This window comes from Cydia splendana, chromosome 22 (genome assembly GCF_910591565.1).
Source record: "Cydia splendana chromosome 22, ilCydSple1.2, whole genome shotgun sequence".
Classification (NCBI taxonomy): Eukaryota; Metazoa; Arthropoda; class Insecta; order Lepidoptera; family Tortricidae; genus Cydia; species Cydia splendana.
In genome coordinates, this window is record NC_085981.1 from 2,209,176 (window position 1) to 2,226,606 (window position 17,431).

At 38.9% G+C, this 17,431-nt stretch overlaps 2 protein-coding genes across 4 annotated transcripts; one reads left to right on the plus strand and one right to left on the minus strand.

Moving 5' to 3' along the window:
• Positions 1 to 3,832: 3,832 nt before the first annotated feature.
• On the minus strand, positions 3,833 to 5,684 carry LOC134801600 (U3 small nucleolar ribonucleoprotein protein MPP10). Its single transcript, XM_063774217.1, has one exon. The coding sequence runs from the start codon at positions 5,597 to 5,599 to the stop codon at positions 3,893 to 3,895; it is 1,707 nt and encodes a 568-aa protein (XP_063630287.1). The 5' UTR covers positions 5,600 to 5,684; the 3' UTR covers positions 3,833 to 3,892.
• A 2,118-nt stretch (positions 5,685 to 7,802) lies between these two features.
• Positions 7,803 to 17,030, plus strand: LOC134801390 (nuclear receptor subfamily 2 group C member 2). 3 transcript variants are annotated; one of them, XM_063773921.1, is made up of 12 exons: positions 7,803 to 8,000; positions 8,842 to 8,966; positions 9,529 to 9,678; positions 10,347 to 10,462; positions 10,867 to 10,972; positions 11,484 to 11,585; positions 12,839 to 12,922; positions 13,588 to 13,759; positions 14,106 to 14,286; positions 14,623 to 14,770; positions 15,352 to 15,585; positions 16,240 to 17,030. In XM_063773921.1, the coding sequence occupies exons 2-11, from the start codon at positions 8,843 to 8,845 to the stop codon at positions 15,582 to 15,584; spliced, it is 1,416 nt and encodes a 471-aa protein (XP_063629991.1). In that variant the 5' UTR covers positions 7,803 to 8,000; position 8,842; the 3' UTR covers position 15,585; positions 16,240 to 17,030. The 3 variants fall into 3 exon arrangements, with proteins under 3 accessions (XP_063629991.1, XP_063629992.1, XP_063629993.1); XM_063773922.1 differs by lacking the exon at positions 7,803 to 8,000 and adding an exon at positions 8,034 to 8,193; XM_063773923.1 differs by lacking the exon at positions 7,803 to 8,000 and adding an exon at positions 8,036 to 8,189.
• The last annotated feature ends 401 nt before the right edge of the window (positions 17,031 to 17,431 follow it).

A 17,431-nucleotide genomic window follows, 5' to 3' on the forward strand; every position in this document is an offset into this window, starting at 1 on the left:
TTCAAGGCCACGCCGCCGATTCGCCGCCGCCGCCGACCGATTTTGACCGGCGCGCCGCCGCCGGCTAAATGCCTATCGGCGCTCATGTCTAATTTGTACTAACCATTATTTCCTTATTATACATTTAGATATAGCTACTAACCGGAATGTAAACGAGCGACAAGGGCGGCAGATAAACCGTACGCGGTTTTCGTTCGCTGTGTCACCATGTTAAATTAGTACGTAAGAGTTATTTTGGATAAATAAAAAAAAAAAAAAAACCTATTCATTGAACGACCGTGTTGTGTTGAATAGTATTCAACACAACACGGTCGTTATTTAATGTTCCTGCCATCACCTCACAGCACTCCCACACAAATACCTACGCTCTAGATCAGGGGTCTCCAAACCCCGGCCCGCGGGCCATATCCGGCCCGCGACGCGTTCCAATCCGGCCCGCCGACACCCAAAGCGAGTGCCCACTGTCCGGCCCGCGGGACCCAGGCTCCAGGGGTTCAGCATTCATTGAGAGTGGAACTGTTCCTAACAGCAGCAACCAGACACCCTCCTCTGGCGCAAAAACCGACGGTGGCCCGCGCGAAAGTTTCTGAGGGGCAATATGGTTCAAAAGTTTGGAGACCCCTGCTCTAGATGAACAAAAAAAACTCGTTTATTAAAGAAAGAAGATAAAATTACATAACTAGCTCGTTATTAAAGAAAGAAGATAAAATTACATAACTAGCTCATTGGTCCCACACTATAGTTCGTTTTTTAGGGTTCCGTACCCAAAGGGTAAAACGGGACCCTATTACTAAGACTTCGCTGTCCGTCCGTCCGTCCGTCCGTCCGTCCGTCCGTCTGTCACCAGGCTGTATCTCACGAACCGTGATAGCTAGACAGTTGAAATTTTCACAGATGATGTATTTCTGTTGCCGCTATAACAACAAATACTAAAAACAGAATAAAATAAAGATTTAAATGGGGCTCCCATACAACAAACGTGATTTTTGACCAAAGTTAAGCAACGTCGGGAGTGGTCAGTATTTGGATGGGTGACCGTTTTTTTTTTGCTTTTTTTTTGTTTTTTTTTTTTTGCATTATGGTACGGAACCCTTCGTGCGCGAGTCCGACTCGCACTTGCCCGGTTTTTTAGCATTAGAAATAAGGTAAACAATCTTGATGCGTCTTTTAATTGAAAAACACGTTTTAAAAATAAGTCACGGCAAATATGTAACAATTATGAATCTAATACGAATATATACGAATAATATTCTTCTGCTTTCATGAGTAATAGTTACTGATTTTTAAGATGTGTTTTTCAATTATAAAGACATGTCAAGATCGCTTACCTTCTTTCTAATGCAAAAAAAAACGAACTATAGGCTAGGCCTGTATCGTGGTGACCGCTCTCTCCCCAGAAGATGAACTTTGGCTTTGGCTTTAAAATGGCAACTGTCTCCAAACTTCGTACCTCCAGTGAGACTGATTCGTCTCGCGCCATATCGCGCGTTTTTCCCCCGCTAATTACTCGGCTCCGAGTTAGTCCCGTAATATGTAAGATTTACTTCTTGTATTGTTACTTTTATTGTCAAGCCCGTTGTAATGGGGATTTGGAGTTTAACCGGCTTGCGGTGTGTTTGTTTTGATGGTTGGGTATGGTTAGATAACCACATAGATCTTACTTGCATTTAAAATATAATGGAAGTGTGCAATAGGGAGGCCAAAACTTCTTCTTCTTCCTCGCGTTATCTCGGTATTTTTGACACGGCTCATGGGAGCCTGGGGCTGCTTGACAACTAATCCCAAGAATTGACGTAGGTACTAGTTTTTACGAAAGCGACTGCCATCTGACCTTCCAACCCAAAGCGGTAACAAGGACTTATTGGGATGAGTCCGGTTTCCTCACGATGTTTTCCTTCACCGAAAAGCGACTGGTAAATATCAGATGATATTCCGAAAAACTCATTGGTACGAGCCGGGGTTTGAACCCGCGACCTCCGGGTTGCAATAAGTCGCACGCTCTTACCGCTAAGCCACCAGCAGGAAGGCTAAAACGTCTATGAATATTTCATGAATGTCAAAGCTTTTTTCTACTGACAAAGTGAGTTTCCCAGAGTAAGTATATTTGAAAAAAAAAACAATATAAACATAGCTGGCCGAATTGGAACATTCCACCGGACCTAATACCGGACAGCAAGCACTGATAGAGATTATTAAAAAAAAACATGGACAAAGTTCGTGGCATCTGCGGCACCAATTATGCCGAATGAGTTTTGTAGAAGTACTAAACGTTTTTTCTTGAAAATTGTGTTTGTAGCGACCAGGAAGTCGATTCCAATTAACATTTTGATATGGTTTTGATAAGACTTTGACGATAGTTTTGGTAATCAACGCGCGTCTCACGCACAACTTCATTTAGTATGCACCAATCAGCGTAGGAGGTCTTTAAGGTTTTAAAATAAGTTCAAAAGAATCGCTTAACTTAATTATCGTAGAAGCGTATCTCTTGATCTCGAATGTAGCGAATATAATCAAAAGTAGCGTCAGTAGCGATCAGACTATGCGTCAGATGTCTACTCTGACGCATAGTCTGATCGCTACTTTTGATTCCGACTGTACGAGTATATGTTTTACGCAGCTAACTGTAAACGTGATGTAAAGTGTTGTGCTAAAACTAGGCTCCATGTAAACTGATGGGACTCGCTGTAATATAGTTCGTTTTATTTAGCATTAAAAAAAGACTACGCGATCTAGACGTGTCTTTTAATTGAAAAACGCTATTTAAAAATCAGTAACTATTACTTATGAAAGCAAAAGAAAGTAAATTATCGTATATAATTCATAATTGTTACATATTTACCGTGACTTATTTTTAAAAAGTGTTTTTCAATAAAAAGACACGTAAAGATTGTTTACCTTTTTTCTAATGCTAAAAAACGAACTATAGTTACCGATTAACCGGGTTCCTGTTTCGCCGGATTTACCTTAGGACGTCACAATCCGAGTATAAGAGAATCCGCGGAAACAAGGATCCGGTGAATATTGAACTAACCGTAATATAGCGTGTCGCCTTGAACCATTTTCTGAAATTTCGTAATTTTAATTTTGAGTCTCATTTTGGGCTATAATCGACCTTATGTCGACAAGACAAGGTTCAATTTGTGTTCTTACTTTGTTGTAACGCCTGTTGTATTGTGGCATGCAGAGAACTGCAAACTATGCGTTTGTGCTGACATTGCTGTTAGTTTTTTTGCAGGCGCTTTGACGCAATATTTAATTAAGGCAGATTTTTTTAACCTATCTATGAAGCTATGTAAAACAATTCCTGTTTTTTTTTAACATGGCATTATACATAGTCATTTACATTATTTGTACTGTTAAAAACGTGGTATTTAAGTTATTTAACCATGTATATTTTTTAATACCTAGTTTTTAATAAATTGCATTTTAAACTTAGGTAAGTGCATCTTATTTTTCTGGGAATGTTCATTTCAAACCATTTAACCCGTGTATTTAACAATGTAATAATATAGAAATAGAAACCGTTTATTTGTGGCAAACATTCAAGCAACAAATAAGTAAAAGAAAATGCAGGTAATAAACTACGGAACCCTAAAAAGCACAAAAAAACATACATACAACACAACCATAACCACACATAACATTACATGACATAAAGCCACGAATATATATTTTAGGTATATAGGTTTTTTATCATATCTATTACCTCATATACCTGGTATTAGTATTACTTGGTATTACCTAATTTAGTACATAGGAAGAATCTGAAGAAATTTATTTGATTTGTAAAAAGGAGGTCATGTAAATGATTAGTAATAAAATAAATACAAATTATCAACAAGACATAGTCTTTCACATTTAATACAAATACAAATTATCTAACAAACACTCATTATTGTCCTTTATTTTTACGTTTTTTCTTAATTATACTCGTTGCTTCATCATTCAACTGCTGGAAGAATGCCTTCGAAGTCTTCAAAGACTTATCATTCGCTTCCACTCCCTTCGTAGTATTCCTATGCTCCGTAACCTTAGCAATGGTGCCCTTCTTACGCTGCAGTTGCTTTTTCTTCCTTCGTTCCCTCTTCTTGTCTGTTGAGCTCCTCTCTTCTTTACTCATTAAGTCGCCTCTACGCTTCTTCTTGACTTCTTCTGGAGCAAGTAAGGCCGCATCACTGGTAGCTACCGGAGCAACCTCTTCCATGGATATAGCTGGAGTGTTACTAACTATCTTAACTTCTGCTTGTGGAGCTCTAGGTGTGTAATGGTAATGGCAGAGAGCATCGAGTTTAGCAAACAATTTCTTCATTGCTTCTTTAACTTCTTTATGCGCTTCCGGTTCTTCTTCTTCTTCCTTTTCTCCTGATGCTGCTTGCTTCTGCTTTAAATACTCCGCTTCGTAAACTTGAGCGAGACTCAGCTTACTCTTTGACTGATCAATGATTTCCGTTTTACGGAATTGTAGCTGGTCATCAACCGGTTTCTCTTTCTTTTCTACATCATCCCACGCTTTATCTTTGATTCTTTGCCTTATGATATCTTCTAGGGTAACTGTAGTCTGTTCAGTAATGATAGGTGGTGGTCGAGACGTTAAATCAAAATCTACAACCTCCTCTAATAAGGAGTTTTGTGGTCTTTTCACTGCATCTACTTCTCCTTTTAACTGCCAGGGTGCTTCTTTAAGCATTTTTTCTTCAAGTCTATTAATAGTTTGCTTTAGACGGTCTTGTCTATGCTCAAAATCTGACTTATGCTCATCCATATTGTTATCCTTTTTAGTGTTTGGCTCATCATTTTCAACAGCGCTCTCATCATCAGACTCGCTATCTTCCATAGCAGCAAACCTGACTTTCTTATCCTTTTTCTTAGACTTTTTATCTTTAACTTCATATTTTTCTTCTTCATGGTCTCTGTCTTCATCATTTCCACTGTCATCTTGATCACCTTCAGCATCGTCCCCATCTTCATTATCAAAGAAGTCATTATACATGCCTTGAGCATCTTCTTCACCAGATTCATCATCAACATCCTCAAATAAATCTATTGAATCTCCCGAGTCAGATGCCGCTTTCTTCTCCTTTTCTTCCTGAAGAAGGAACTGCTCCATTTCATTTAATTTGAAAAATTTATCGTCAACTATTGAACCTTTAGACTTCTTGTTTAGATTAGACTTCTGTGACTTTTTATTTTTAGTCTTAGGTTTTTCTTTCCTTTCTTCTATTTCTTCTTCCTCTGATTGACTTTTGGTCTCCATTATTTCATCTCGTGACTCATCTTCTTCGTCTTTAATCTTCACAGGGAAGCTAAGATCTTTCTTTGTTGATATGCTGTTAGCGACGTCCCATACCAGTTGATCCCAGCACTGCGCGTTTTGCAGATCGATTTGCTGCCATATCTGCTCTTCATCGAAATCTTTCACTATTAATTTAGGCAGAGCAGAGCCTTTTCTCTTCTTTCCATCACTAAATTCTTCCGATTTTGTAAAATCGTACAGAGATTTAACCAAACTCGTGATGTCGTCTTTAACATCTTTTTGAACGGTCAAAAACTTGACCGGCTTTTCAGTGAACGTGTTGAACTTATCGAGAATATCCTCCATGTTTGTGGATAAATTAGCCCGCTTGGATGCTAGTGATATGAATCACTTTTTATACAAATACTAAACTTTTATTATTTACAACAGAAACCACATGCGGTTCGGGGTTCGGCTGACGGGCTTACATTGTCAACTTGACAAGTGTCATGTGCCATAGACACAGAAATAGAAGTAGATCAAACTGTTTAAAGCACGGACGTAGAGAGTAAACTGGATAGTGTACACTGGCCAAAAAGTGTGTCCACATGAGATGTCAAACCTGAGCCCTCCATCTCTTTCTAATTAGGGTGACCATAAGTCATATGAATGTGGGATATTAGCATAAGATGGAATGTATAGTTTGGCCAGGATCTTTTCTCATTCGTGCATAATCAGAGAGAAACATACTGTATTTTCCCTATGCTAGTATAATTGCCCCAGAAAAGAGATGGATAAAGTTTTTTTCTCTTCTGTAAAACGCTTCACACAACCTTACTTAATTTAGTAGTTATAAAGTTATAAAAGCTGTTACAGATGGGATGGGCGTATTGGATCGCGATCAATGCGATCATGGTTGATTGTGAGGAAGGTGGTCCGCCGTACGTCCATCGTACGTATTGGGTGAAAACCAGCGTAGTGTCTTACAGACACTGCTTATGCTGAGCGGCATCCTATTTGGTGTATGTTTACCTTATTCTTAACTTTATGTTGTACTTACCGTAATCTAGGTATGTTTTTTACGCCAAATAAATATTTTCTATTTCTATTTATTTCTATCAAAGACAGCTATAAGAGAGAGCGAGACAGATATTCAGGGTCGGGTAAAACGTTGTAGTTGTACTTGGTAATTCGCAAATCGTATCGATTAAAAACGCTGCCTTCGGTCGTGTTTTAATTTATCACCACTCGTTGCGAATTTAATTCCTACTTTCAACACTTGCAACGCAAATAAATTTATATTATTACTATGCCCACTGGTTATCGATACTAGTCATTTTGTCAAGCCCTAGCGTAGCGTAACAATTTATGTTTTTACACGAAATTATCTTGATTATTGACTAAAATGATAAAATATTAGCACACGACGAAATAAAAACTTACATTTAACTGTGTAAACCGGCATTCTACACTATTTATGCTCTTCATAATTCATAATTTAACAAAATACCTATCACTATCAATATCATACTCATGGTGTGTTCATATACGTGATGACTTCCCTTTTGCGTACTTTAGCTATTCTTTAAGCGTCATCGTAGATCTGTAATTGAAACAAAATTTTCAAATTTGCCGCTTTTGTATACTGACGGAAATGTCGGCTCAACCTATATAGAATCGATTACATATATATAAATAGTTAGAATTAACGTTTCAGTAATTAAATATTATGTATAAATATGAGTCTGTAATGTCCAAGGACTTCGGGTTTAATTTTTGGCAATTATGTAGCTCTCATTACGTGAATCGAATAATTAAACATGCCGAAATAAGTATATCTTTATTTATTTATTAGTATACTATTTAGGTAAAGTTATTTTTACATTAAGTATGAAATAACAATTTTGTAAGACCGATCCAAATCGTACCGACATCATGGTCACCCTAATCGTCATCAAGTTGGGGATACCAATTAATATTCAAAGTTACTACAATTTCTACCATATTCAATTTACTGTTTTTTTTGTTGCGCACATACTTGGCTTAATCAGTTAATAATATTAACATCATAATAATTAGCAAATTACTTAAAAGATATCAGAACTGTAATTGGAATATAGCACTAAAATAGTATAAGAAGGTAATGAATTTCAGTAGTATATTGATATAATTTTTACCACAATGGTATCTTTTTAACATTGGCAACATGTGCGAGTGAGACACAGGGCTCGGGTTTTCTATCTCATGTGGACCGTTTTCTCTAGTCTGGTACGAACAACATTCTGTCTCGGTGATAAGGTTCAAATTAGTATGGCAAAAAAGTGACAACTCGCTCCAGTTTAAACAATATAACTTCATGGTTTAAAGTAAAGGTAAAGACGCGCGTCGTAATATTAACATCGTTTTTTAGCATTCTTTATTAACAATTACATAATAAAGATTCATTAAGTACAGTTTTTCGTATTTTAATATACTTTAGATACATGAAATAAAACATTAAAATGAGACAAAATTATCTGCTGATTTTATTACGATGCAAACAAATACAAGTGCCTCAAACATCATCGTGTGACGTTTTGTTGAGTGCATTTCTTTCTCTCCTCCATTAACTTTATTTTCTTTTTATTGTATTTGCATTATCGTCGCTTCATTCGACTATATTCAGTTCTAAAATTACTATGCATCGCTATCATAAGTAGTACGTGACCAGAAAACACCATCAAGCTTGTGTTTTCCAAAGAAAGAAAATCTCCGTCCGCGTAAAAAAGTAAGTGCTCCAAGTAACTGTATACACCACGTTATGGATGACTCCATTCTCGCTCTCCTCACTTCAGTGGTCAGGGCGTCTTGTTTTTACTCGATACCTTGAGAAGTTCATTGTATTTCCGCCCACGTAGTCGTAAAGGTTAAAATACCATGCATATGAGCGAGTGAAAGGTGCCCAGAGTAAATATTTGTAAGTTTTTTTTGTTTTGTTTTTAATTCGACGAGTGACCATAGTTATACTTTCGCGTGGCCATTTAGGCTAATCTTGATGTTTCATCACCTTGCTTGACAATACTTTGACCTTTCAGTAATATCAAGGTTCAAATGTGTAGCATTTTGATAAACATGTTTTGCTAAACAGGTATTGAAATTGAACCATATTGTTTGGTTTGTGTAATTTCATTGTTACATTCGAAGGTACGGTAGGTAAGTTTAAGTGAGTTAAATTTAAATAAATAAAATTATGATTAAATTGGTTAGTTCATTACTTATCACAATATATCCATAACAAGATAATCCAAATTAAACAGTTAGACATAAGTTCTCTGAATGTCTGAAATATTTTTAAAAGCATTTAACAATACAACTGTGTTAATTATTTATTAGGGCAAGATTAGGGTGTATATTCTTAGTACCTACATTGTTTATAACATTTTAATGCCATGTTGTGAGGAGTAGAGATACCCCGAATAGTGGTTTTAGCTAATACCAAACATACAAACATTTTCGGTCACAATCATTATGAAAACTGTTCGCCAACAAAGCACAATGTTTGCAAAGTTATATTTTTTGTTGAACAGAATTAGAAAATCTAATCTAATCCTTATATTATATGGTTGTAGTATGGATGGTCAGGACCAGATGGAGATGAAATTCAGCGGCGGCAGTGAAGTCGGCGGGTTGGAGCTCTGCATTGTCTGTGGAGATCGAGCATCTGGAAGGCACTATGGAGCTATCAGTTGTGAAGGTTTGATCTCAATATTCATACTAACAAAACTACTATTCATACTAAAGGAAGCATCGGGATGGACGTATGGCCACGTATTGGGCGGACAGAATAATGTCAGTAGCCGGGACCACACAGAGCGAGCATACGCGCGAGGCAATTTCCTCGCGCTCAAAATGGCCAGTGTAGACATATAAATAACACAGATAACACATATAAATTACCATGACAGCGGCATAACACATATACCTACATATTTGTTCTTGGCAATAATACTTACTCAACATTAGTGATACTGATACATGCTATTTTCAAATACTCATTTTTGCTTATTTTCCTAACATTTACTACTATTAAGCACCACAGGAGGTTTAAACTCACTATTTCCCTTATTTCTACTAAATTATGGTCTCCCCAGATATATCGACGCCCATTCGGCAAAAGCGGATAGATAGGAAAAAGCTTTATGTCTACGCAATAAGAGCGAAAAAGTCGTCGGGTTAACTATTCACTTCTATCAATATAGCTTATGATATGACTTCTATTTGCTGGACTCTTGTATTAACAATATTTACTCCACCAGGTTGCAAAGGCTTCTTCAAGCGGAGTATCCGCAAGAAGCTGGGCTACCAATGTCGGGGCAGCATGAACTGCGAGGTGACCAAGCACCACCGTAACCGTTGCCAGTACTGCAGGCTGCAGAAATGCCTCGCCTGCGGGATGCGAAGTGACTGTGAGTATTTACAAGGCGGCCGCAGGCCTGGGGTATATTCATGAATTTCACTTAGGTACCTATGATATCGAAAGGTGTCGTGTTTCGGAGGTTCCGGGGCAAACTGCCGAATCCGACACAAGAACAGCCGATTCAACGGAGCCACGCCGTTTTGTCGCATAAATAGTGTTTAGTTTTTAAGTTTATAATATATATATATGTATGTTAGTCTGTAAGGTATTTGTAATATGGGCCTTGTTGTCTGATTTAAATTTTAAATAAATAAATAAATAAATATACTATGATATAATCTAGAATATGTTTGCTCCCAACGTGTAGTTGGTTTCTTTGGCCATCTGAGCAGGACAGGGCGAGATAGCCTGGAAAAGCTCATTACTAGCCGCATGGCAAGGAAGCGTAGGTATGGCCACGCGTTGGGCGGACAGAATAATGTCAGAGACAAACGCCACATTGCAGGCTAGCATGCACTGGGCCCAAGACAGAGCGGCCTGGAGAGCACTGGTGAAAAGTGTCCACATTCGTCACGTCCCTCAGCCATGAGGATACGACAAGAAAGTAGAATGAAATAATCAAGACAGTTTTTTTCTTCCTATGATATCTATGTTTTACCTAAAGTCCAATTATAAAAGATAATCTGATGGGCAGTAATTCTTGCTTTGTACTGACAGCGGTTCAGCATGAGAGGAAGCCGATCGTGGACAAGGTGAAGCCCGAGCGCGGCGAGGGTCTCCACGAGCGGCAGGCGTACTCTAAGCTGCTGGGATTGACTGGGCAGCAGGGACAGGTAAATTGTTGAATCTAAAATCAATAAAATGAGCATTTTATATGGATTTCAATGTAAAAAATTCAATGAATAAAAAATGTGTTTTCAACCATAATTATTACCAAACCATTGTTGTCATTAAGGCGCCTCTGCCGTTAAAATTCAAATAAAAATCATACTTATTAACAGCTAACATTTAGGTACTTTTATGCTGAAAACATCACAAATTTGCAATATAATTTGTCTCTATACATTGCTTAAAATCAGAACCAGTGTTTTTTCCGTGAAAAAAACACACCAATCAATTTAAATTGATAATTATGTTTAATGCCTTGGCTTGAAAAAGAATTGCTTGTTTTGTGTGGAAATGGAAGAATTTTCTTATGATTTTTTTTCCCTCGTTTATGTAAAAATATTGTGTACAGATAAATCCAAAAGAAGAGCCGAGCGAATTCGGCGCGGTGTCTCCCGCAGCGCCTGCGATCAACTTCGCGCTCGCCGCCGCCGTCGCTTTCAACAAGGGGAACCCAGGTAAACCATCTTCCAGTTTAGATACCATCCTGTATTGTATACTGAAGTGGTATGCGAATTTATAAACACCAATTCTTTGTGGAATTTATTAGGCATAGGTATTCAGTTCCAAATAGTTGAGATCCTAGCAGAAATGTTGTCCATTGCTCCTATCCCCTTAGATTGGTCGAGTGACCGAAAATTATAACATTATGTAGTATAACACAATATAACATTAATACGTAAACATCATTATGTATCATTCTATAGTTCTAGATATAGTAGGGATACAGTATCGGCCAAAAATATATCACCTTCAGGTTTTTACAGCAATTTTTTTTATGGTTCCTTGTTGACTACGTAAAAATGTTTGCAGTAAAAATTTTCCTGAAGGGGATATATTTTTGGCCAGTACTGTTAGATGTTTTGAAATGAATATTTTGGAAATAATGTCCAAAGTAATGTGTGTGTTAAATTATTTTTTATAGGCAACTAGCTTATTGTCTTGATTTAATTTATTATATTGGTGCAGTGCCGGGCTATTTGGGCGCCGGCGACATGGAGGGCGCGCGTCGGCAACAACTCCTCCTGCAGACTCAACTTGCTAAAAACCTTTTTAAGATGGGACAATTCGGTGAGTTATTTATGATGACCATTTTTCCTTTTTTAAAGTGAAAACTTCTTTAGCGACGCTGTGCACTTTTTGTGATGGGGAAAAAAAGTTAAACTCGCGACAGGTCACGTGACCAACAGATTCGACAGATTGAAAATTCGTAAGATGGACACGTGACCTGATCGAAAAACTGTTACAATGTCATTGAGTTTTCACTTCTGCCGGCACTCCCGGAGCGCAACGCGTTGTTTTTTTAATCTGATTTTTATTGAGGTTTTGGACACTTTAAATAGGTAAACATGTCAGCCTCATGGGTGCTTTCATAGTTCCCTACTCAAGGGAGAGATCAATAAAGTGGTAAACACTATTTTTCCTTGCAACGCAAAATTTTTAGGCCTGAACACTGATAATGCCCATTTGTTTGGTCCCTGCAAAATAAATATGAAACTTAGCGTGAGGCTCTGTGACATGAAATTTCGAAGTACTGAATCAGCAAAAAATCTGTATAATTATGGAATCTGCCCACAATTTTTTACGTGAATCGGTTGAGAAATGCAAACTGTATAGCCTCCTAAGGCATACAAATGAAAAATCCAGAATTTGCCACTGAAGTTTGAACCTTTATTAGTGTAGGGAATAGAGTTGATTTTGCTTATGTTTGACAATTGAACGAATCAAAAAAAACCGGACAAGTGCGAGTCGGACTCGCCCACCGAGGGTTCCGTACTTTTTAGTATTTGTTGTTATAGCGGCAACAGAAATACATCATCTGTGAAAATTTCAACTGCCTAGCTATCACGGTTCATGAGATACAGCCCGGTGACAGACGGACGGACGGACGGACAGCGGAGTCTTAGTAATAGGGTCCCGTTTTTACCCTTTGGGTACGGAACCCTAAAAATGAGACTGTTCCAATTGAATATGATTTACATTTCATCGCACTGAATAAGTACTATAGGTACTATAAGTAGGCCCTTGGGCCTTAGGAGGATAGGAGAAGCGATACAGACATACTAAAGCATTCGTCCAAGCTGAAACTGGAAACATCTTAGATTTACATTTAGGTACAGATGTAGTGCATAATTATTTTCCTTCGTATTTCCACGGAAACGTACGAACGTGTCTTGCTATTTCAATCAGTCTCGGTACAAAAAGTACTGAGGTTGACTGAAGCAGCATGACAAATACGAACGTTTCCGAGAAAATACGATGGAAAATAATTATGCAATTGTGTATTTTCTTTCAAAATTGTTCTAACGGAATGTTATTTGTAGGAGCTATCAATGAGTACCTGCAGTCCGCGTACGCGGCCCCGGAGGCGCCTCTCGCGCCCCAAGCTGATGCTCCACAGCCAGAAGGTAAATAACTCTAATAAAAATACAAAAAAAAATGCTTAATTTTGCCCCCTTTTTGAGCAGTTGCGTAGTTTTTTTTTTATCCGACTACAAGGCTTAGCCAAATGACACTTGTTCATAGAAAACACCAACTGAAACTTAAATTATGCACGGAAATGTTCATGTGTTCCTCTGTTCAGCTTTCGCGTTTTGAACACATTTATAGACGGGTCTATCGCGAATTTATTTTATTACCTTTATTTACCCACGTTTCGACACAGGTTTCATATGTTTAAATTTTAATAGGGAGGATGGATTTAACTTATCGCCAACTTGGGAACCAGTGATACAGAAGTTAAAGCCAAGGGATCTATCTTCGGATGTGTGCGTGGATATTGTGAGTGTTGCGTGTCGGACTATTGAAAATAATTAACATTATGTGTAGTGGGTAGTTTGAAAATGTGATGTCTACCCCAAACTTTTTCATACACTTTTCGTCGGGTAGTTGCACAAATCTCTGTTTTGACCTTTTGCTGGGACATCAGTTAGCCGCGACCACGACCAGTAAAACCTGTGTCGAAACGTCGGTAAATAAAAGTAATAAAATAAATTCGCGATAAACCAGTCTATAAATGAGAGTTAATATATAATAAAGGAATACTTTATCTAAAGTTTCCTTTTTGTTTCAGTGGTGGACCCTTCAGCAGTCCTCTCAACCCCGGAGTCCCTGACGTTACACATGGCGCTGCCCGGGGGTGCTCCGCCACACTTAAGACTCCACGCCGTATGCGAGGCAGGGGCTAGACTTCTGGCTGCTATCAGTCGCTGGTTGCTGGCTATACCTGCTGCGAGGGCTTTACCGTAAGTTTACATGAGTGTGAGTGCGTGTGTGCGCTTGCGTGAGCGTATGAGCGTACTCACGTGTGTATACGTATGTTAATGAGTGTGTGTAAGTGTGCATGAGTGTGTGCGCGTGCGTTTACGTGCGCGCGTGTGTAAGTGTGCGTGCTAGGCTGCTAGGACTGCTAGCACGCGCGCCCGTGTGTGTACATGCGTGCTTGCGTGCGAGCGCATGTATGCTTGTACGTGCGTGCGTGAGCGTGTACGCGTGCTTGCGCTTGTGCACGTGTGCTTATACGTGCATGCGTGTGCGTTTGTGTGTACTTACGTGCGTGTGATTTAAATATGAATCATCTATATTTTACAGATTCGAGATCCAAGTGACCTTGCTCAAGAAATGCTGGCCCGAGCTCTTCGTACTAGGGTTGGCCAAGTTGTCGTCAGCATTGCAGCTGACTGCATTGCTGCCGCAAATGGTGGCGCACCTGCAGGCCGTGCTGCGCGAGCGAACCGGCAACACTGAGTGCGAGCGAGAACGCGGCGCCGAGGTAATTCTAAACCAATAGGTTACTAAGTCCTGTCACGGTCGCCATGTGAGGAGGCGATACAATAGAACGAGGCCCTTTAGGACAGAACTAAACTAGAAGCAGGGGAAACCTATGGTACAACCCCATAGTCCAGAAATGATGGAGTCAGTCATATTTTACTAGGTACTAGGTCACCGTAAGTTGAGTCATATTTAGTAAGTATTAGGGTTCATCTTTGCACGAATTGCGTAGCTTTGTCCGTAGTCCGTCAACCGGATAACTTACATATCTACTTAGAAAGAACTGTGGCCATCTTAGATCCGTTGGGTGAACATCATTAATACTTTTTTTTTTCAGATAACTACTGCGGATTATTCTGACGAGCGAGTATCTGAAGTGAGCAGCATGCTGTCTCGCTTGCAACAATACATCGGTAATATGGAGCAGCTGCGAGTGAGCGAGAGGGAACATGCGCATTTGCGAGCGCTGTGCCTGTTTTCACCAGGTAAAAAATAACACTTTGTATCCGACTATGAGTTGGGTTATGATTTTAATAGTCTTAGCGTCACTTGCACCATCCCACTAACCCGGGGATAACCGGTTACACCGTTAATCCAAGGTCACATTGTACTGGTAACCATGGTAACTCCAGGTTTAACCGGTTAACCCCTGGTTAGTGGAAGGGTGCAAGTGGCCCTTAAGTGTGTATGTATTTGGGTATATATTTCGAAACTATTTTGATGAATGAAAGTGACAAATGTGACAAAGTATACACTAATTACCTAGCTCATGGTCTCCAACCTAATTAGGTTTAAGCAAGAATGGTAAATTGCACTTGCTTGAATGGCTCACTATGTTCTAATATTGTTATTTTATTCCATCTGACCCGTCTGTGTGGGTATATGATCTGTGTGTGTGTGTGTGTGTGTGTGCGCGTGTCTATTGTATAAATATTCGTTCGTCATTATTATTAAACAGGTCTCCAGTTGCGCTGTACGGCATAGTGCGTCGCGTTTCATTCAACTTCAAAGAGAAGTTCTTCTCATTTTGTCAGAAACTTTTTTTAACTAATATATCTGTCCACAGACGGCGCCCCAGACTTCCTAACCAAAAAGCTCCGCGAGCTGCAATCGTCCGCGCTGCGCTCGCTGCGCACGCTGTGCGCCGCCGACGAGGAGCGCTGCGCCACGCTGCTGCTGCAGCTGCCCGTGCTGCGCGCCTTCACCGGGCCCTTCCTCGAGGACGTGTTCTTCGTCGGCTTCGTCGGCGACGTCAGCATCGACGACGTCGTGCCGTACTTGCTCAATGCCGAGCGCTGAGGTGAGTGCCGACCAAATTACTACCTAAGGCCCGCTTGCACCATTACACTAACCCGGGCGTAACCATGGTAACTTCAGGTTTAACCGGTTAACCCTGGGTTAGGTAAATGGTGCAAGTGGTCCTAAGAGGGCCTCCAACCTCAATGAAACTTCGGCCCATCTACCTCCCTCTCCCTCTTCGGCCCACTTTAACACATTTGACATATTTATTTTCTTTGTATAATACGTTCATATTGTAGGAAAATCATATTTCAATTCAGTCAGGTCAGGGGATTTTGGTAAAATAGTAGTAGTAGTAGTAAACTCTTTATTGTACAAAAAGACATATCAAAAATAACATACAATTAGTAAGAAGTACAAAGGCGAACTTATCCCTTATACATGTTGATAGTCATGGAAAGTCAGGAATTTTTTGATATTCTTAGTATTGAAAGGTAGGCTTATAATTCTAATAAATAATAATTTAATTGTTTGCATCGTATTTTCTCGGAAACGTTCGTTTTTGTCATGTTACGTCAGTCAACCTCGGTACTTTTTGTACCGAGACTGACCGTAATAGCAAGACACGTTCGTACGTTTCCGTGAAAACACGATGGATTTAATTATGCACTACGTCACGTAATATCTATCCAATACTTGAATTTTTGTTTTCCAGGTAATTTCAACGTCAGCAACTTAGCTGAGGTAATTAGCCTAAACTTATAAAAGAAGTACTTTTATATGGATATTAAACTATAAAAACTAAAAACTATATAAGTAAAAACTTTCTGTGAATATGTGAGGAATATTTTAAATGTATAATATTACTGTCATAAAATACAGTAAAATCTGTGTGATTTCTAATGGTGGATATTGCAATATAACATGATTTGTTTCATTAAATCTATGATTTTACAAAGAAAATATAACGATTTGAATGTTAATAAAGCTTTTATAGCAGCAATATTAAGGCTCAATGCTGAATTTTATCAAATTAAAAATTATTCGTGTTATCTTTAAAATTGGTAATGTCTGTAAAAATTATTTTATGTATTTGTTCCTTAATTCGAGAATATTTGTTTGAAATTTATTTGGCGAAAGTTTATGCAATACAAATTTACAGATTGGTCAATGTGGGGAAGACCGTCTACAAGCTCTTTCGTCGCTTTTAACTGTCGCGTTACAAACATACCCCGCACCTACCCCACTTAAGCACTATTTATAGTCTGTATCTTTAGGTATTTAAATAAAAGTAAACAAAATCTACCCTCAAATGGCTCCTTAAGCCAGTTGAGGGTAGATGAAAACATTACATGATCAAATAATGTAGGTTAGTCAGTCGTTCAGTGACAGATTCGGGCGGTTTTGTATTTGGTAACCAATAAATGTTATTTATAACTACCCGAAAATGTACAAATTATTTGTTTACTTTTATTTAAATACCTAAAGATACAGAGTATAGACGGTTCCAGAGCCTCTACCATCAGTTTTGACATTGACATAACGCTCACGCCTACGTAATTTACTTTCTGTACATCTCGCTTGCACTAATATGCGAGTACGAGCGAGATGCATAGAAAGTAAATTACGTAGACGTGAGCGTATATGTCAATGTAAAAACTGATGGTAGACGTATAGATCTTGCATGCGATTTCCGTTACATTGCGGTATTTGGCCGATCGACTGAATTGCGTACTCTGTAGTCGGCAATCGAATATTGCATGCAAGTTCTTGAACCGTCTAAATGGGGCTTTACAGAAAGTCGGTAGAGCAGGAGTGAAGCTCTTCCTTTCTGACTTGTGTCTGACCGACGTACGTATACAAGTACCAGAGTTGTTGCCCTATGACTATGAGTACTATGACGGTCT

What these genes read in the sequence shown, in the direction of transcription:
- LOC134801390 (XM_063773921.1), top strand. Translation starts at nt 8,843, where the DNA reads ATGGATGGTCAGGACCAGATGGAGATGAAATTCAGCGGCGGCAGTGAA. An exon ending in CTGCGGGATGCGAAGTGACT is followed by an intron (nt 9,679 to 10,346) that starts GTGAGTATTTAC and finishes TTGTACTGACAG; the next exon opens with CGGTTCAGCATGAGAGGAAG. An exon ending in TTTCAACAAGGGGAACCCAG is followed by an intron (nt 10,973 to 11,483) that starts GTAAACCATCTT and finishes ATATTGGTGCAG; the next exon opens with TGCCGGGCTATTTGGGCGCC.
- LOC134801600 (XM_063774217.1), bottom strand. Translation starts at nt 5,599, where the DNA reads ATGGAGGATATTCTCGATAAGTTCAACACGTTCACTGAAAAGCCGGTC.